This window comes from Neolamprologus multifasciatus, chromosome 4, assembly GCF_963576455.1.
Source record: "Neolamprologus multifasciatus chromosome 4, fNeoMul1.2, whole genome shotgun sequence".
Classification (NCBI taxonomy): Eukaryota; Metazoa; Chordata; class Actinopteri; order Cichliformes; family Cichlidae; genus Neolamprologus; species Neolamprologus multifasciatus.
In genome coordinates, this window is record NC_140442.1 from 12289740 (window position 1) to 12311630 (window position 21891).

Genomic DNA, 21891 nt, shown 5'->3' on the forward strand with positions numbered 1-21891 from the left:
AGGACGGTGGAAATACAGCATCTGCCATCACCTACCGGCATGTATATTTGTCTTATCCAGCTGTTGCCCTACAACTGCTTTCTGCGAAGTGAAGAGAAAGTTTACATATAACCCAGACATATTAGTCTTAACAAGTAAAACTTTATTGGAATGATACATTTTGCAAAATATTACTTTATGTATATATATTTTTAACATACTCATTGTGTTCTAAGGGTATCTGTCAAGTTCTCCAGAAGAGGGTAAGATAGTTAAGACTGTCGAAGGCAAGGATATACAGTATTGTTTCCCAAAAGGTACAATAGACTACACAATCACTGTACCCAGGTCATGAGGAGAAAGATTAATGTTGTTTTTGCTTTTTTTCCTCTCTTTTTCTGAAAATACAATTAGAAAATATGAACGCAAAACATCTCAGATGTAAAAAGTGTTATGTTTGAAAGAAGTGTGTGTGGAAACTTGATGAAAAGAGAAGGCAGACGGGAGAAAAAAAAAAAACCTTAAGTAGCACAGAGCAGTTGATAGCTGATAGAAAAGTGACAATACGTCTTGTATTGTAAAGGAAAAACAAAGTGTGATGCTTCGGTGTCTGAAGTGGATCAAGTGGCGTTGCCTTCTACCAGTCGACGGTTTAGTCATCGCTGGGTAGAAAGGCATTACATGTGCCCTCTTCAAAACATTACAGTGTGTATTAAAGGACTCAAATATTTAGCACAAATGAACTGTGTGGCCTGTGCTTCACTGTGTTCAAAAGGCTGGACAGCTTGGTTAGTGAGCAACTTTACTGTTTAGTGTGATGCTCAAACAAATCCCCCGAAAAAAGGTTAACCAGCAACCAGACCGTTAGCTGTGGAAACGGTGCTTTTTCAAACATGTCTAAGGCCCAGAGGGAAGTCTTCTCATTGGGCTGCTTTACCACGTGCAAGAAAAACCAAACCTGCCAACGAAATGTATTTAAAAAAAAGAAAAAGAAAAACCCCACACACATCAGGTTTCCAAACAGCACTGAAACTTCTCCATTTCAAGACATTCTCCAAAAAAAAAAAAAAAAAGAAAGAAAAAAAAAGCATCCTGCGATTGATCTCAATCGTATTAAGACACTGCCAAACATGATCACTCAAGCCTACTGAAAATAACTGGAGCCAAACCCCCGCCCAAAACATTCTAAACATGTCACATTACACGACTGTATGACAAAGAGCTCGATGCACATCAAACAGTTCACAGAAAGCTTTCAGTGAGATGGACAAGGTCTAGCACCTAAGGCCTATGTATGGATGGCAGGTGGGCGACAGCGTTAAGTCCTTCAATGAACCAAAACATTGTGTTCACTCAACAAACCAGCAATAAGATTTGGTCTGCGATTGTCTTGCATCCATGTAAAGAAACTTGGCAAAAAAAAAAAGCTTTAGGTTTGCTTCCTTGGTTTTAATTTGTTACAGAGAAAGCTGGAAAAATAAAAGAAACAAAACACTCTCAAACCCAACAGTTCAAAAAAGAAAAAGAAAATTGGTTGGACTGTAAATCTATGAAGGTGTTGCATGTAGGGAGAATTACAAAAAGGGGAGGGGTGGGGCAAAAAGGTCAGGGAAGAGGAGAAGCACAACCCCGGTGACAATTATCTGCAATCTGCTGCCCTACAACTGAATAATGACCCAAACCCAGAAGAACTTTGACACATTTAACTGGGTCTTGTTCCCAATCTATCTTCCAATAGAGCGCCGACTGTCCTTTTTCATGTTAAACATTATTCGTGATCTCAGGTACCTCGGCACGAGTAAAGCACAAAGCTCTGCTGTCATTCTTTAAAAGTGATATTGTACAAAAATAACATGCACATGTTGTTGAAACCTTTTGCTACTGTTTTGCGTATTAAAATCCACCATCAGAGTCACATATAGGAAACTGCATTTTTCTCAGTTTGCAAATTTGGCAGAATTTATATAATATCTGTTTATTTATAAAATCTTAAAGTCAGTTTCACAGCTATGAGACATAGACATATGTTGAAAAAAGATGGATATTTCATGTTCTCTATCTTATATTTATATATATCAATATACATGTATAAATGTACTATGAATTAAATAAACAATAGTCAGGAGTGTGACCACAATGTTAGCTGCTGCTAAATCACAGCTTTTTAAACCCACCCGTGAGCACTAAATAACACACAAGCACAGAGATTGACATAAAAAGGACAAAATGATCACTGATAGGATTTTTTTTTTTCCTTTAAAATGCTCTAATAAATTCAGCTAAGAGAAAGACAGACTTAGTTGCAGACCTCATGTTTACTTCCCGCGGATCCCTAAACGAGCAGGACCACAGTGAAGTTTACTGTGATAAATCATTTTCACTCTGATCAAAGAGGTCGCCGCTGCTTCAGCGGCAAGCAGCAGAGTGCATCATCTACCCAATAATCATGCCACATTGAGCAGACAAAGGCAGGTGCAGAGAGTTTTTCAAGCTTTCAACCAAAACGGGCACGAGGGCCACCGCCACCGTAGCCAAAGCTCTGCACCAACGCTTTCGACACAGTTTTCCAACCAGTTGGCATTATGATAGGCACTGCTGTTGGACTTGGTATTGCTTGGACAGATTCGGGATGGAGAGGTGGAGAGGAGACTGGGAGTGGGGAGGAGACAAGATACAACGATCACTCTTAGAGAAGCTTGAAGAGAGGGCCCGCTCAGGGGGAGGGGGGAAGGAAAAAAAAAAAAAAAAGGAGCTTAAGCAGATTCAGTACCTTAACAGAAAAATCAATGCCTCAACCTGCAGAGACTGAAAACATGTCATTTACACCATCAGAAAGAAACAAATCTAGCTGAACAGCCACAACCTATGCCTGTTCTTGTCAAGCCCCTGGCACAAAACACAAGAGGGATAAATAAAGTGTAAAGGTAACAGTTGAGAAACAATCAAAAAGGCAACACTGCTGGTTCTGTTGGATCTTTTATCACTTTGCCTCCGTCTTTCCATTTGGGGGGTGGATTTTACATCGTTTTCCTCATCACATATAAGCAAGTTATCAGTCCACTTTAGTGCTTTCTGTCCTCAGACCCCCTTTAACTTTCTAAATCCCTGCCTCTCTCTCATAATATCACTACCGTGGTTGGTATCTAGAACTCAGCAAACTCCTTTGCACACTTCTCTGTGAAGGAGACTCTGATTTCTTCTTCATCGTAGTCATCAAAGTTGCTTGTATCACCAGGGCCTTTGCACTTAGGAATAAAGGGAGCTTCCACCTGGAACGCAGATGGGAGACAGACGCACAGACAAAGCGGTTAAAGTGTAACTTCAAATGCAGTATTCAATGAAACACTCCTACATTGATATTTGTGACGTTTGTCTGATAATCAATCTGTGAACACCCTGCAGGACCATCAGTGTAATCATGTACTTTCCCAGATGCCCATATTTGAACTTAGGCTGCTTGATTAAGGCAAAAAAAAAGAAGAAGCCATAATTCTGGTTATTCAGCACAATTATTCATTCAATTAACATTAATCAGTTATTTGTCTTTTTGCAGGGGATCCACATTAGCTTTAAATGTAATCAAACTGAAAAACACATAGAGAGGTGAGGTGGTGGGGGGGACAGGTGTCAGGTCTACCTATAAAGGCAGCTGCCCTTAACATACGTTTTATGCAGAGCTATTCAAACTTTGTAAAATCCTTTGACAACTATAACTGTTAATTAGGAATTAAAAGCTACAACTCAGGAGCTCAAACTTGTATTTGTATTCATATTATACTGACAAAGGCTGAACATGGGTTTTCAAATTAGGCGCAGTGCTTTTGTTTTCTGCAGAATCCAATTTTTGCATGAAGGAAAGGAGAAAGTACTAAAACCTTTGCATATTTTTCCCCATTAACCTCCAATGAAATACCCTCTGTATACAGGCAGAACACAGTGAAGTTATCCGCAGTCACAAAACACACCTAAGCTGACCAAAATCTCATTAAAAGCAGTTTCGTTTTTAAGGAAAGAATGTAATAAGGAATTTTCTCCATTCCTTCAATTGTAAATACGAAGAAACACTTATAAACATTAACTGTATATAAAAGATGGGTGTAGCTACCATAGTGACAACCATTGTTTGGAGTATTTTTTTTTTTACGTTGCCATGTCAAGAGGTAGCATTGCTCTAAAGCAGCCCCTGCTTTTTTTATATTACTGTAAAAGTCCTAATAATGTACAGAATGATCAACCATGTGATTGCCATGTTCTATAAGACATGAAACTAGTGATTGAGACCATAAATTCTCAATCATCTGTCAAAATAAAATGAGCTACAGGGTCATTTTCCAACAGATTTAAATACAATCACCACCTATTGGTCATTAGAAAAACAGCTGGTCTGAGGGACTTTTACCCCGACTCGTTTTTTTCAAACCCCAGACTGTGTTTATATTTATGTTCACATTCCTATTGCATGAAAGCTGGCCTCTTACCTTCCTCTGGTAGATGGCAATCCAGTCGGTGGTGGCAAACCACTTGTGGCCCTTGATATCATTGACTCCATTCCTGAGGTTGCCAAAGCGCTTGGTCAGGTCCACTTGCAGCAAATTTCTCAACAGATCTTTCAGGTCTGAGCTGAAGTGGGAAGGAAAGCGAACCTGCAAACCAAGAAAAAGCAATCAGAGTGTTGTTCGGAGTGTGTTCTCAGGCCTGAGGCTGATCATTTTGGGGGGAAAAATGTCTTATTGTGACTTTTCTGACGTAAGAGTTCAACTTTAGAAAATTAAGCTAATTCAGTTAAAGTTTAACTGAAGTGTAATAACCATTCATGGCTCTATATTCTCATGCAAGGTTGAAATCGTTTTTATATTTGGTTTGGAATAAACTATTCATTCCTTCCTCGTATAATCACTTAAATACACTGCGAGACTCTAGACCTTGAGGTGGAAAATCACGCCCACCAACATGTCTACAGAGAAGGCGCTCTAGTGGCCGTTTTCAATTTTCCATGTCATGTGCATTTCTCAAAGCAGATACATTTATATTTTAATCAATCCTGCTACACACGCATAAGAGCTTGCATTTTAGTATGGCCCAAAGTATATACATATATTGATTCTTCTCATTTTGCTAACAAGCATTATTGCATCCTCTCTCCTCCAGTGACCCAGAAATGCCCCCCCACCCTATCATGGAAGATCTTCTAACAATCATAAATGCACCTTGAAGAAATGAGGAGCCTACTGGAAGAGCAAAAATGCAAGGAAAACCTGATGTATCCTTATTTTTCTCTCTCTCTTGCTATGAGAAGCAAAGGTGATAGAAAGTAATACCAGTAAGGGAAATAAGAAGATGTGTCTAGCATAATGAAAAGCACCCCACTCTCCTGTGCTTAAAACATGCACCTACGGTGTTAATGTACCTTTGACTCAATACAGTGCCTAAAAGACTCCTGTGTAGACATAAAGAGCACAGAGACACAGCTTAATTAAATTTGATGGTTCTCTGGTTGTGAGTGGTTGTGTCCATTTGTTTCCACTCTCCTTTGAACCTTCTGCTGCATGAGACATTTGTGTCTAAGGAGTTGCTTCCACCTAGTTGTTCTTTTGCTTTTCTCACCACTGTTGAGACCATACGTGAAAGTCAGAGATGACATTTGGGAGCTATAAACTACACATTATATTAAACAGTTTTTACAGAGGAATCACGTCACGCACGACTTCTTTCTACTGCAGCTCGTGCTTTGCGCTGTCCTGTCTGTATTTGATTTTATGAGTTTTGCGGCAGCTAATAGAGTCGACATTAACTTTTTCTCTTGATTCATAGACAGTATTTCTCAGAAATAATAATTGAAAAGCTAAATGCGTTATTTTATACACTTTTGAAATCATAAAGGCTAAAAGTTCAAATGTAACAGTGTGTATTTGAAGCAGTAGTAGGTGGTAATAATGAGTCCTTATTTGGGGATAAGTGCACAATTCTAAATGCCTACACAAATTTTTCCAGGTAGTCAAACTCACCTTTCCTGATACAATCTTTTCATAAATCTGAATAGGCTGGTCTGCAAAGAAGGGTGGGTAACCAGCAGCCATCTCGTATATCAGTACTCCTAAAGCCCACCAGTCCACAGCTTTGTTGTAACCCTGAAGAATACACGAGAAACAAAGGGCATCAAACATGTCCGCTAACAAAAACTTCACACTACAATGTTCACAGGAAACAGCAAAAAGAAAGCTGTTTCACAGTCTAAAAGCTGATGAAGCAATTGCTTCCTAAATTTCCCCTGTTAATCTGCTTAACACTTACTTTACTGAGGATGATTTCTGGCGCCAGGTACTCGGGAGTCCCGCAAAGCGTCCAAGTTCGGCCTTTCACCCTTTTTGCAAACCCAAAATCTGTTACCTAAGAAACAGAATAAACAGCCCTTAGCCGCTAGTCGCATACGGGGAGAGCACTTTTAGAGACACTAAGCAGCAAATGTTGTTGATGATGATTGAATACAAACATGTAACCCATACCTGTATGTAACCTTGCTGGTCAATGAGCAGGTTCTCTGGCTTCAGATCTCGGTAGATGAGATCCAGCGAGTGAAGGTATTCGAAGGTCAGTACAATCTGCGCTGCGTAGAAGCGGGCGTGTGGTTCACTGCAAAAACAACATACGAGGCTCAATACTTAAAGTCTGGGAACAGCACATGGAGGCCTTTCATCAGAGTTAACACAACTCACCTGAATCTACCAATCCTCCTTAAGTGTGAGAACATTTCACCCCCAGGCACGTACTCCATTATCATATACAGATTGCTGTTGTCCTGTAGTGAGATGAGGAAAGACTTACTGACACGTAAAGCATGCACACATAAACAAGCCGGCCAAATTACTACAGAAAAACAACAAAAGTGGAAGGACACAAATGCGTACCTTAAAAGAGTGCTCCAGTCGCACCAGAAATGGAAAGCTGACGGCTTGGAGGATACGCTTCTCATTCAGTGTGTGCTCTATCTGCTTCAGCTTCACTACCTGTGAGGGATCAGGACATAGAAAGGTAAGAAGGCTGTCAAAAAGAAAAACAAATAAACAAAAAAACCTCCCAAAACAATGATTACATCTCAGGACAGATTTCGATAAATTCAAATAACGCTGTGTAAAAATAACCAAAAATGCACAATCAGAATAGCTGTGAGCAGTGTCGACCCATCGCGTAGTTCCATTTCTATGACGTGCTTGTCAGGTAACCCACATGGTTTCAGGGGGTTTTGCAGTTATGATGTAGTTATGGCGTGAATTTCCCGAAACTTTGACATGTAAAGCTAGAAAGTGTCTTTTGACTAGGGATGGGTATCGAAAACCGGTTCTTGTTGAGAACCGGTTCCCAGTGTTTCAATTCCTTGGAATTGTTTGCCATTTTTGCAAACGATTCCCTTATCGATTCCAGTCGCCCCGAATGACGTCACCACGTTGCGGAGCGTCATTTACCTGGCAGGAAACACGCAGCCTAAGCGGCTCAAACGCTCAAAAGTTTGGTTTTGCTTTACGAGAATGGATGACAACAGGGCAACTTGCAATACTTGCAAAGTAGATATTTCATTTAAGGGAGGAAACACTACAAATATACAAAAGCATTTGCTCACAAAACACACGATGACCTTAAATGAATGTCGTGTTTTTAATTCCGCTCCGGACTCGTGAATCTCAACCCAGCAGCAGCGGTAACGTTTGCACGTCCTCTCCCGTTAATGCGGCAGGTAAATAATCAACTAACAGTGCATATTATGTTAGCGCGATCTGCCTTATTACAAAACCTGCCATTACTGTGCATTTAGATGACCATGATGAGAGAGACAGACAGAGTCTGGCTCAGATGCTGGCAGTTCTCACTGCAGTCTACCGTTAGCGTCTCCTTTCAGGCCAGGATAGACGAATGTCACCGAGCAGTGACTAAGTTTGTGGTCAAAGGTTTGCACCCATTTGCCACAGCAGATGATTTTCGGTAAGTGAATGTGTTTAATTGTAGGCAGGGACATTACTGGATATTCTTGTGTAATTGCTACAGAATAATTGATGTTATACTTTGTTATTGCTACAGAAGAATATTTATTTTATTATTTTACATTTACAATTTTTTTTCCTGGGGACCCTGTGACACCCCATTGAAGAGCCGTAGGCTGTGGATCTCTTAAGATCTCACTGTTGGGTTTGTAAGGCCATGTTACTCCGAAATTTCTATCTTGTTCAAAGAGAAGATATAAAACAAAGTTCTAAGCTATTAGACCTTAGTGTTCTCCTTTTTTAAAAAGAATCGATAAGAGAATCGATAAAGAATCGAATCGTTAAACAGAATCGAAAATGGAATCGGAATCGTGAAAATCTTATCAATACCCATCCCTACTTTTGACACTTTAAAACGTCTAAACTTCAACGTGACCTTCTGGAAATTCCAAAGCCAGTATTTGTAAGAACATATGAGAACAAATGGTTCATACAATCTTGGTATAAATGTTTTTGTACAAGGGATGCTACGATATAAGCCAGAGCACCCAATTGAGTCATATTTATTTACTCTCCAATATGCTCTTGAATTAGGTTCTTCAAAAAATACTGTACCTTCTGTTTGTCAAGTATTTTCATGGCGTAATGCTGACCAGACTCTTTGTGTTTCACCAACATGACTCGACCAAACGAGCCCGTGCCTAAAGTCTTCAAACGCTCGAAGTGATCCAACGCCGCAGTTTGCTGGGAGACAGAAGACCATGCCAGTTAGAGAACGATCACAATCTGTTTGTCCTTACAAGCCCCACATAGTTTTTTGCTAAACCTGAACTAAAAGGCCATCCCATATCAGTAACAAGATATGTTACTATGAATCGGACATATCGTCTTTGTTTGAGGCACACTCATGGTGAACTTATCTGACAGCATCTAAACACGTCGTGGCTTCGCTGCTGATTAAGTGACCTTGTTAATTTTCCATAAAAGGTGCAAGAGTAATCTGAGCACATCTCATTCAACACAAGTCTGAATGCATGCAGTTACATTAAGGGGCAAACGCGTGCAGTTGCACTTGCGTGCCTCTTTCTAAGCAGCTCGGTGCGCTACAGAATGCCTTAAAAAGCAATTACATGTTCACATTTAAAACTTAATTTCACCAAATCTCTTCTAATTATATTAAGTTTGAGAAAATCGTCTATGATTTATCTATGCTGGTCCCTCTCTCTTTCTCTCTCTGAGTCAGGGGTGGGGTGGGTCGTTCGCTGTAGCACCCTGCGCGACACAGAGATCATGCTTCTTCTTAACAATGGCAAAAATGGATATTCAAAAGTGTGGTCGCAGTTCACAAGAGTAGGTTCCACATCAAGTTATGCAACTAGTCTTAAGGTGAAAAACTGCAGATGGCCTGTAGCACTCTCAGACACCGTTTTCGTGTCTGAAAGTAGCCCCGAGGAACATCTGCATAAGCGATCCACGTCTGGATGACAGAATGCTGTCCCCTTAACAGCCTGATGAATCCAGCAGGGTTATATATTCTGCGACTGAAAGTGGCTGTCAACTGTATTATTACACACATGCCCAGCAGAGGGCGAACTGCCCTTAAGAAATGAATGGGCTTTCATTAGTTTAGGGGCAGGCCTATTTCCATGACACTGGCTATCTGAGTAAATGAGCGTAAGAAACATTAATCAAGTCACGATTCATTGTGAAATACACTGATAATACAGTGCCTCAACACAACTAAAACTAAAGCATGCTACAAATAACAGAGTGACACAGTAATGAGGAGAAACTAAATTATGTCTCATCTCACCTGTGCTGGATTCTCCCATTTTTTCAGAAAATCTTCTTTGGCTTTGGCAAGAAACTCCTTCACTGCAAAGAGAAACAAAATTCCCATTCAGAGAGTTTTCACCCATGGATGTCTGGATTTATCTGGTCTTTACTACCTGGGCCAACATTTATCAGCTGCTGCCAGAAAGCAACAATGAAAGAGAACAAGCTAATACGTAGCACATAGTTAAAGTTGCCAAATTTGTAAATTTAAAAAAAAAAAAAAAAAAAAATGCTATAGATGACCTTGTTCACAGAATAGAGAAAATAATACAACACAGCAATACTTAAAATTGAAATAGTAAAGCTTTAAATAAACTGGAGTCTAAACAAACTTCTATTCATTCTAGTCTGCTCTTTTTTGTTCTTACAACTAAGTGATCAATTTCAAAGAATTCCAGGTTGGTTTCATTAAATCAACATTTCTGCCATCGAAGAACAACTTTGAGGTATCACTTCAGGCTTAGACTAAACAAACTCGTCTTTTGAAGCCTCAAACGTCTTTGACTGCACACTGAAGAATAATGGAATAAGTAAAATGATATAAATCTGCATATATTTACAAATTCAATTTGAAAATACTGCTCAAAAGTCTGGGGTCACTTTGAATGTCCTTGGTGAAAAAAATCTCATAAAACCTGAAGCTGATGAGAAATCTTGAAAATGATGATTCACGGAAGACTAATGGCAACACAGGCGTAAAGAGACTCATTTTCTGGCACACTACCATTGGGAGTCATGTTTCAAAGAGTCTTTGTTATATAAAACAAGTTTATCATGTTAAAGGTTACGGAGATCACGTCAGTGTTTGAACCCAAGCAATGCAGGACTTTTAAGACTGATATTGCTATCAATATTTAGTGATTTAAAAATCCAGTATATGGATTATATTGACCAATACTTTTTCTTTGACACTTGTTATGTGTAGTTATGTATGTATCAGTTTACATTCTGTTCCAATCGCCTCATTGTTATTTGTGGTGTTCCAAATATGTGCTGGCAACCAAAGAGCTGCTCTATGACAGATAAACTATGCCACATCAATTCACATAAAATGGTAAAAGGCCTTTCTCAGTTGCTTTTATTATTTTTCAAATGTTCATTTATCTTCCATTAGAAATGCAGAAACTAATAAATTGCCAATACTGAACACTGATAAATCAGTCAGGATCTAGTCAGCAAAGCCAAAATCAGCCTCTGCGAGTTTGAGTTTGTCAAAATGACATTGAAATCCTCACAGTCTATTTCTTTGTGTAATAAATTAAAGCTATTCCATGTGGGACATAATTTCCAAGACACTTAGTACACGCTTTTGTATGAGGACCTATGTCGTCCAAACCCCAGTGCAGTCTTATAGTAGTATTTAATGAAGGAGATAAGCCACTCAGATCAACTCAGCGATTCTGCAACAGTTTTCAGGGTTTTCCATTAGGTCATAGTACCTGGTACCGGGTATTTTTTTAGTGACTTCTCAGGTGGGGTTCCAAGCAACCCGAGGAGGTACTAAACTGTGACGTTAGATTTCATGCCGCTGACTGGCAGCTCGTTAGTGTCACCCATGAGAGCATCTTGTTTACGAAAGTCAAAAACACCATTTTTGAAACCCGCCAACGAGGGAAATGGCTACAAAAAAAAACACAGCGATCCCCGAGTCTGATGACAAGCCACAGACTGAGCAGCAGGTATATTCTTGTTATATTCGCCCACCTTTATTGTAGTGTTCGTGTCGCATGTTAGTTACGTCGTGGGATTGTAATGGAAAACCAGTCGATCCGAGTCGAATCGTGGCGAGTCAATCCGAGTAGGTACTAATGGAAAAGGGGCTTTCATTTAGGACTTAACTGAGAAAGGTAAGTACATCTAGAGAAACACTCAGCTGCGCACTGAGTCCTGGCATTTATCCGTTAAGAAAGTCATTCTGTCCTGTTCTCGGGGAGTAGTACACACATTCATATGAAATCTTCAAGGTTTCTTTATCCTGCATTTAACAGCCTGCCTTTATCAGAACAAGAACACTAACAAGTTTTGGTAGAAGCATGTTTATTTTTTGGCTATTTTAGGACTCCAACCAACTAATGACAGTCATAACACTTGCACTCAGCTTGAATGGTACACAGATGGAGATGACTTTTTCTTTAATTAAAAAAAAGAAGAAGAAGAAGAAAAAGACATTCCTAAGTGGTACACATTTGAGTGGCATTGTGTACAGACTGTAACAACTTTACACACACAGTCATATGAAGAAGTTCTTTTTTTCACCCCTTATCTTTATGGGGTTAATCTCAGTGCTCTGTGGGAACATGTAGATAACCAACCCTTCCTCATTCTTCCTTAGTGTCAGTGCACCGGGCACAGCTGCTGAGCTGAAGTGTGCTATTTATACTGTTAGTACTGGAAACAGAATGGTGACAGTTGTAGGCCGACAACTGCTTTAGTAAAATTGAGTCCACTTTTCTGTGTTGCTGTTATTACAAAAACATAAATGAAGTGTGGAGAACGACTCAACGACTTTTAACGATCAGTTTATAAGCTTAACAATTTTGACATCTTTTTAAAAGAATTGAATTCAAGCTAAAGCTAATGGATAGCTGTTACCTTAAAACCAATACTAAAACTACAAAAAAGTACAAATCTCTTAAAAAAATGTTAAGGCTTAAATGATCATGTGGAATTTCTGTTTGCTTTGGCGATCAATAGAACACAACAGCCTGGGGCACAGTTTAAATTAAGCCAGTCAACTGTCAATAATGAAAGTGCTCGGTCGTTTATTCATCAGCTTTGTGATACGGCTAATGTCCTTTTGGAGTGATGTCTGAATCAGAAAACTGAAAATTAATTATGAAAAACAAACAGCTACCTACTCATAAATGTCTCGTGCAAGCATTTGTGCATCTCTCTCTCTCTCACACACACACAAACACACACCAAGAGAAAAGCTTAATCCTCATCTAGCAAACATAATTTCCTGCAAATTCTCAAAAGACCAGCAGCTCCAACAATTGGATGGGAGAAAGCAAGCAACAATGGCAAAGACTAAAGTTCCTATAAACATGTCAGGAGCACTGTGGCTCTCAGAGAGCAATGGAAGCAGAATGGTCACCAGGGAGAAAACATTTCCTGTGAAAGTTGCACAACTTCCACTTCCAAGCAGAAAAAGCTATTACTGGAATAACTTGGAACTGTGCAAAGGAAAGACATGGAAAAAAGTTGCTGGCAGCTATATGGACACAGCAACAGGACTGGTATCAAGGAGTACCAATGGAGATGGAGCTGATCAAAAAAATAAATAAATAAATACATTTATATATATTTTTAAAATCCATGTTCTTACTCTCCTGTAGCTCCAAATTTCTTACCATCTGGGAGGACTATGGGTACCTCTGGTGCTGCAGCATCTGCCGAGCGCGACCCCGATTCACTTGAGCGTGAGGATGACTCCCTCTTCCCTGCATGCCTTCTGGAGCTCTTCCTGTCACACATTAGCCCTGCAAAGTCTCCCCTATACTACTTCTTGGCCTCTTCCTCACAGCCACTGACTCATGACCTATCCTCCCCCTCTGACAGCACTCTGGTCAAGTCAGCAGGCCCACACATCCACAAAAACCCAGCCAAAAGTCCCTGCCGGCAGTCTTCAGTCTTTCCTGTGACTTTCACTCTGCTGGAGACCAAGTTCAAAAAGTAGCATCCACCTCCAGTGTGCACTCATAGTATGGAGAACAGTGCTGCTACCGTTAGACTCGAGCAGATCAATTGGTCCCTTGCTTGGTTTGTATCAATATTTATTCTGTACACAAAGTACTCACTGCTGTTCCCTCTCATGTCTCAAACACACACACACACACACACACACACACACACACACACACACACACACACACACACAATATTGATCTAAACAGGGGCATAATCATCAGGGGGAGGGGGCATAAAACACTAGCTGGTATATTTATCCAACCCAGAGATGAAGTCCTATGGAAAACTAGGCCTAAGCAAGTACCCTTGAGATGAACTAGACACATCTAGCAGCAGCTAAAACTTTCCCCAATTAGCACAACCAATCAGATGTCACTGATGAAAAACTTTCAGAGATGATCTGGGTGTTTTCAGAAACATAAAAAGTGCCACTCTCAGGAGACGCTAGCAAAACAGGAAGGCACAAACCACAGTGAACCCCCCCCTCCGACACACACACACACGCACGCACACGCACACACACACACACACACACACACACACACACACACACACACCAGAGTCTGTTGTTTAGTGCCAGGGTTGAATTGATCCTCCAAAAATCAATCCCACATCTCTCCCCTGGGCCTCACTGCCCCACTCTGACGCAGGAATAGAGGGGTTATATTAGGGCGAGTTGACCGACATTAAACCGCAAAGCGCGCCAAAATCAGGTGTGAGTCTACACCAGGCCTTGTTCAGATAGCATACAAGCCTTTGCGGTGAATAAGAAAGCAGTAAATGAGCAAACAGAGCTGTATGTAAAATGGAAATGAGATCAAATGCTTGTAAAAGGTGAGAACTCGGCTTTTAGCCATGCATGAAATGAAAACAGGGAGGGGACAAATACTGACAAAGTCATGAATGAGGAGTGTTTTACCATCTTAAACAGAACAGACATGTTAATTTACTGACCAATTCAGGAGCAAGTGAGCTGACAGCCAGTCATGTAGTGTGGGATCAATCTTATTTTCATGCATGATATACATTTTTGCCAAATACTGCAATATCAGAGAGACAAAACAAAACAAAAAACATTAACGGACACAAAGAGCACCCTGAAGTGTACTGAGAGGGAAGCTGCAGTAAAGGTACACCCTTAACTCTGACAGTTCTAATCATGAGATGCAAAAACTAATAGAAGCCAACCTAGCCAGGAAGCATAGCAATCTGTTATCAGCAGTGAGGACAGTAAAGACAGATGAAAGTTGAGGAAAATACAGCAGCGATACTCCCAGAGAGGAGAGGAGATGTGCTCGCCGTTTAGAGGTTTTGGGGTTTTGCAAAAGGAGACTACTTCACATTTTGTCATGTTGCTTCTGTGCTCAGAGATTAACCATGGGTGGAGCTCAGGCAGCTCCTACACACATATAGACAGGAAACTAGGTGAGGCAAAAGCAATGCGTTACCCGAGGCTAATAAGTACTTTCTTTTTCCTGGCTACAGAATGTGTGCCACAAAATCTGGAAAAGTCAGTCAGAGAGGAGTTGGTTTTAAAGCTAGCTCATGTAGCTGCTTACTTTGTTAAAAACAAAAAAGCAAAAGAGCATTTAAAAAAAAGCATAAAAGGAAGAATTTAAGACTCTAATAAAGTCAGTACAAGAGTAAATTCTTTGTTTAACATGTGATGTTATTTATATACGCGTTTCATATATTTTTACAGGCCTTATAGGAAGTAGTTAGTGTAAAGGACTAAAAGGACTGGAGTCCTTTGCGCTCTGAACTGTCACCTGACTGTGGTCTTCTGCTTCAAGGTTAAGTGTGTTTAGAGAAGCTCTTCTGCTTACATTGGTTGCAACAAATTGGCTATTTGAGTTAGTGTCATCTTCCCATCAGCTCAAAATGCTGGTCTCCTCTGACCTCTAGCCTCTCAGTAAGGCATTTTCACGCAGAGAACTGCCACTCACTCAATATTTTCTCAATTTTTCATACCACTGTCTGTAAACTCCAAAGATGCCTGTGAAGGAAATCCCAGTATATCAGCAATTTCTGAAATACACCAACATCAACCACCTTGCCAATGTGAAAGTCACTTAAAATCACCTTTCAGCTCTAGCAGATCCTCCTGACCTCAGTCTTAGGCTCTGTTAATGAATTTGCAGGAGGTGGTAATGGGCATGTTTAAACACCTAATAAATGTATTAATTAATTACCATCTGATCAGTTGATTACATATTTGCCTCAAAAAGCACTTTAACAAGTATGCCCAATAAATTGGCCATTAAGTCTATATAGTTATGCCACCCAGGTATTTTCAAGTACTATTCATTTCCACTCCAATGAATGTCACATGCAGGTAAAATGTCTATAACCATCAGCTTCATTGTGTAACTTCAGCTTGAGAACTGCTGCATATTTCAATCATCCATGGCAGACAAAATTAAGCAAGTGAAAATAACCCACATTTTGAGAACAGGTATAGGAGATTTTGTGATGCATGCATGCTGCTGGATCTCAGGGTTATTTAGCAGCGAGTGTCTGTTTGCCATGTTGTCAGTTTAGTTCTCTAAGCTTGCCTGAGATGTCTGATTGGCTTTCAACACTGAGGTCAACTGATAAGCAGTGCAGGCTTAAGACACACACACAAAAACCCCCCAAAAAACTTTAACCATTACACAAATCAGCTGCATGCAGAGCAGGGGCAGGTCATGAACCCCACAGATATTTATAGACGGAGTTGTACTTGTATTGAGTGCTACCTCATTATATTGTCATGTTCAAAACACACACACAAGCACACAAACATCCTGTGTCATAACTGCTTAACTGACCAAGGTTTTGCTCATATTTACAGGACCCACTGATCACCCATTAGCAATTTTTTTTCTTACAACAAAATGCTCACATACTTTAAAAATACATGCAGTTTTTGACCCTTATACTATAAGTTGCAGCAATACCTCATGTTTAAATGCTGCAGCCCTTGCAAGTCGCCACCAGAAATACTACTCAGTCAAACATCATCGGATTAATGAAAAGCATTAATGGTTAAAAGATGCTCCCATGCCACCCACCCCTAACATGGTCTGCAGCTCAGACAGACGGCTGTGGCCCCCTTTCTCTCTCCTTCTCTGTGATGGGAAGTTTTAAACAAGCGAGATGTTAAGTAAGCAGATGACAGCTGCCGAACCAGTGCAGTTGTACCACACTTTGATGTTGGATCTTAATGGTCGTGTACTGGCTGACGCCAGCAAGGAAAAAAGGCTGGTAGTGCAAGGACTGCTAACTAATCTGACGGTGCGTGTGTCTCAATGACACAATGTGTCACACATTTCAGCAACATTTACAACGTGATTTGATTGTCGAATGTTGATTTGAAATACATATGCAAAGGTTTAACCAACGTTTAACCTCAACCGTTTGACTGTGCTCGGTTTATCTTGTGTTTTCATGCGTCCGTGCTTTTTTCTCCTGTTCACGAGACTAGTAAACTACTCGCTACTCAACTTTTCACCCTGCCTCTAATTCTGCTCGTGTTCCTTTAACGCCTTCCCCTCCCCCCTCCACTAAAAATCCAGTCTCCTCTCACTAGTGAGCAGGTCCAGCAAAAATGAGATAACACCGAGCTACGTTTGCCTGCAAGCACGAATCATGACACTTGGCAAAGACGTAGAACATGGGCAAGAGGAAAAAGAGACAGGATGAACATTTTTAAACCTGCGAAATAGGGCGTTGGCATTGGCCTTGAATGTCGAGGACACGCCCCTAAGACACTTTTAAGTTCTCCGCACATGTATTATCTGGGGATGCCAGCTTAGTTTAGGTTGCTCTGTAGAATAAAAGGTACAAAGAAAACAACAATTAAACCCAGTCTTTATTCATAAGTCTCCAATCTGTGTTAAAGATTTTCATAATTTCTGATTTGTTCTCAGTATTATGATTTTGACACAGCCCTGGCTTGCGGACACATCAAAGATAGCATTTTGCATGGCTGACGTTAAGAGATTTTTTTTCCTATTGTTATTGGGACACTGCCATCGTAAACGAATTACAAAGCATAAAGTTAAATCATAAATCAGTTTCTTAGACAATGCAACAATTATGATTTTACTCTTGGCAATCTGTGTTGAGTAAAGTACTCAATAAATACTCAATAAATAAAACTCAATAATAGCGATAGTACAAATCAAAATCCATTTGATTTTATACAGCAAAGTGTACACAATTTGGACACATTCACTTGGGATAAGATTTAAGATCAAGAATATTTGGTTTGTTTGTTTTTTTAGATGGATGCTGAAAGTGAATGTGCTTTAAAAATGGGCATGAAATCCCTTAAAACTTATCTATGCAACATAGTTTTAAAAGAAAAAAGCTTCCAAAGCTGATGCACTTATGACACTCTGGATGTCATGTAAAGTAACTTTCACAAAGCCATTATGTAAATATGTTGCAGGGTGATGTTATTAAGTTACAAAAAAAGAAGGAAAAAAAAGACTGAACTGGCCAATAAGGCTTTAGGCCAGTTCAGAAGCAGCATGTTTTTCCTAGTGAGAGGGAATAACTGCCTTATAAGTAGACTTGGCTGAGTTTTTTTGTTCATGCACAAAAAAAAACAACAACTTTAAAACACACTAACGCAAAGCGAACGTTTTGCAAAGCCCAATGAGAGCACTTTAAGTGTGAAGGTACAGAAAAATGTCTTAAACTAGAGTCAGGAGGACAGTGACAAAAACATAAGAAAGTCAAAGAAAATCAGTTTATGTTGTGTAGTTTTAGCCTGAGTGTTTTGCTGTGCAGCACAGTGCACAGAGAACTGCCCCCCTTTTTCACTGTAACTATAAAAAAAACAAGTGGTAACTGAGCAGACACAAACATCAGGGTGCTCTGCGTATGTATTTTTATACATGAACGTTAGACACTCAATCCCCCAGTTCAAGAGATTAATTTAGTGCAACATTATCGAGAAAACACAGCTTGGTTATCTGTCAGACGTTTCCCCTCTGCCTGTGAAGGACTAAGCTAAAGGGACATAGCATGAGCTACAGCTCCACCCCTAACCCACGCTACTGCCCAGCTCCAGAATAAAAACTCACTCCAGTTGCAAGCCTCTAGCTCCTCCTGTGGTCGGTCATGTCTGCCTTCTCCACTGCCTATGTCCCCTAGACAGGGTCCAGCTCGATGAAACAGCCTTCCTGCCAGCTTGTGAATTACAGACATCATACAATGCTGGAGGGAAGCCAGCTGATGTCCTGTGTAGACTTTTAAAAACTGCTGTACATCCGGATATTTTACCAAGGAGGAATTCCACAAAAATGCTCAACTAACGTCGTCTTAAAGGCCCAAACTTTAAGCTCTCCTTGTATGGCTGTTTAGTCTATAGAGCAGAAGAGGCGATGACCAACTGTGCAGAGTCTGGGCTGGAACTTCCTTGCTCCTTCACTTCCTACTGCTGTTCACTTGTCTGTCCGCCCTGCTTCTTCCTGTGGGTCAGCTCTGCACAGCAGTTCAGTGTCTCACTTGCCTGCCCAGCCTGGAAAGTTCGGACGCGACACGTGTTAAACACCTGGACCAGCTCTCAACGCTGTGCTTCCATTTTACGTAGGAAACAAAGGCGGCTGACATGTTGCCCTTAATCTCTAGCTGCTCTGTGGAGAATGATGCTTCTGGGTGTGGCCTTTCAACCCCTTGCCTGCACCTGTCTCTGTAGATCAGACTGATAAAGATGTGAAGTATGACGAAGTATGAAAAGACCTTCCGGCAGCAGTGCCTCCTCTGTCAATGTTTTTAACCTACTAATCCGTCAGTTTCCTTTACGTCTACAACCCTGAGGGGAAAAAAAAAATTAAAATCTTTGAGCCAGGGCTCTTGAAAGCCTTGGCCTTCTTACATGGGTAACAGTACAGTAGAGAGCCTAGAGGCCATTCTTCACACTTACTCTCTACCAGCAGCAAGAAGCTGACATTCATTTAACAGGTACCCGTTCAGACTTTGCACACTTGAGCGTCATTTATGGTGTTATGGAAACATAAAACAGTGTCCTCTCAAAACTTTTCTGCAACTCTGTGATCCAGACTGTTAAAAAGGAACTTCAAAGTTATTTTCATAAGAAAATAAGTCGTTTTTAAAAATACTTATTATTGTATATGATTAACATTTCTTTGGGGTTTTTATTCTACTTTTGTTGAAGAACTTTTTTATAAAAACAACAACAACAGCAACAACAAACATATACTAGACAAAAACAAACAAGTAAGATGGTCCAAGATCACCTCTTTCTCCACATTACACAGACTCTGTGACGCATACAAGTGCCCTTGTTCTAAATGCCGCTCATCACATGTTGTTCAAGAGACTCCTCAACTCCCAACTTTGTGCCTGCAGACAAATTGCCCTCATGCATCATATGACCCTGTCCTGGTGGCATTATTTTCCTCCCTCCACTGATAACAGTTATTTTTGCTCTATGAGAGTCACTGCATTAAGATCTCACTCATCACTTAGTGTAAACATCCTAATGTAAACATAACCTCCTAAGACCTGAACTCTTCCACGGCATGCATTTTTAATTTCTCTTTGATATTTGGGTATATTGGGGCCCGATGTATGTAAAAACAAAGAATTACCAGATTTTTTTTAACCTTATTTTTGTTTTTAAGAAAAATAAGAGCCATATATGAGGATATTCATTTAAAATGTTGATAGAACAGTAGCAGTATAATGTACTCGTAAGTGGATATCAGGCCCATGTAGAGCAAAATTGATTATTTTGGTCTAAATAACCCAAAATGTGATGTCCACATATGTGGACGACAGGTCCTAGGAGGTTAATGTAAACATCCAAAGTAGTATGTGCATCTCTCCTCTGGCTTCAAAAACGGAGAAGGTTTGATTTTTCTGAAGCGATTCTAAGAAGTGCACAAGAAAGCAGCTGCACAGTGGGCTTTGTGTTTGCGGTGTTATTGTCGGCTTTCATGACCTGATGTGAAGACCTAAAAAACACAAACCGCAAGGAAACCTATGACTGTTGTATGAGGCCAATTGTTGTCATCCTCACTGGTAACTCTGAATATAACCTCGGGCTCGCAGTCACGAGCTTTCCCACAGGATGAGCAGAGAAAACGAATAACATCCCCTGCTGTTCCGATGAGATGACCGTGGCCTCACAGTAAAACAACTTTGGCTGAAAGTGTATGACAGTGTATGAGGTGAATGACCACGGGTGGGTGTCCTTCGTGGGTCTAGGTTGACAAACACTTCTTCATATTAGAGAAAATCCGTTGCAGCATTTTAATGTGGTCTCATTATGGATGCACTGTACAGATGCTAGGTTGTATACTCCATATGTCCCTATCATTATGGGAAACAGGAAATGACTATAGCAAAACGATCTAAGGGGCAGACGGCATGATCGGGCTAGCTGCTTCAACTTAGAGGTAAAGGGTACAACTCACCGCTCTCCATCTCATTGCCCTTCTTTGCTGTGGGCGTGTTGCCCATGATGGCAGGCTGATGGTGGAGTCCCTTGGCTCGGAATCAGTTTTCCTTTGCGAGTCACTGAGTATTGTTACACCGTTAACGCAAGTCACTGGACTCAATGAAACTGACAGCTAGCTACTAGCTGACAGCTATCATTATTGACTAAATGTAAATGTAGATCAAAGCAGCACTCTTCCGTTGTGACTTCAGGGAAACTCAGAAGACTGCCCCAAGCGTTAGCCGCTTTAAGTTAGCTCAGCTTAGCGCGCTAGCTCGCAGAGATAGCCAGCGGATGTCAGCTTGGTAGCGTTAGCTCGTCGATTTCTCCAGCAAGCACGGACAAATCAACTTGCCAATTAGTTGTTATTTATTTCCACAGACGGCTTGGTTTTGTACCAAAAAAAAAAAAAAAAAAAACTCAAGTCCGGGCACAGATCGTCGAAAGCCACTTCCGTCTGTCTAACTAGCAAGCTAAAGTTAGCTTCTGAGCGTTCCTCGCAGTCTGGCCTTAACTAACCAGGTACTCTCTCAGTGTATGCAGGCCTTCTCACTTGAGACCTTTTTTTAAAAAAAAAATGTCCAGTATAGTCGGGTTTTTTTTAATAATGCCGCTTATCCCACTTGATTTCTCCTCATTCGTTTCCAAAGAAGCCGTCAAGTGCAATGGTTTCCTGGGACCGACCACCTGATAGTCGATTCCTCAGATCAACAGACCCCTTCCATTAATCTTCAGACCGCAAGGGAAACTCCAGTCATCCATCCACCCAGGCCCGCCTTCGCCTGCCTCTGAGTGGCCCCGCGCACAGACAATTACGTGCGAGGCTTAGCTATTCGAGCGCTCATTGGATCAGCATCTACACATTGAATCATTGCATTCATGCGATTCGACTGTCAGGCGACTTCGTCCCGCCTCCCGGACTCCCAGTAGCCAAAATGCCAATAACAGTTACCGCGT

At 40.7% G+C, this 21891-nt stretch overlaps 1 protein-coding gene across 3 annotated transcripts; it reads right to left on the reverse strand.

Annotated features, from left to right (window-relative positions):
* Positions 1 to 121: 121 nt before the first annotated feature.
* On the reverse strand, positions 122 to 21666 carry prkacaa (protein kinase, cAMP-dependent, catalytic, alpha, genome duplicate a). 3 transcript variants are annotated; one of them, XM_085155813.1, is made up of 10 exons: positions 20912 to 21666; positions 9766 to 9827; positions 8568 to 8696; positions 6885 to 6983; positions 6693 to 6775; positions 6483 to 6609; positions 6271 to 6366; positions 5985 to 6107; positions 4458 to 4622; positions 122 to 3248 (listed from the first exon to the last, which is right to left on the reverse strand). In XM_085155813.1, exons 1-10 carry the CDS (start codon positions 20955 to 20957, stop codon positions 3123 to 3125), a joined length of 1056 nt encoding a protein of 351 aa, XP_085011939.1. In that variant the 5' UTR covers positions 20958 to 21666; the 3' UTR covers positions 122 to 3122. The 3 variants fall into 3 exon arrangements, with proteins under 3 accessions (XP_085011939.1, XP_085011940.1, XP_085011938.1); XM_085155814.1 differs by lacking the exon at positions 20912 to 21666 and adding an exon at positions 18554 to 20905; XM_085155812.1 differs by lacking the exon at positions 20912 to 21666 and adding an exon at positions 13142 to 13956.
* Positions 21667 to 21891: the final 225 nt, after the last annotated feature.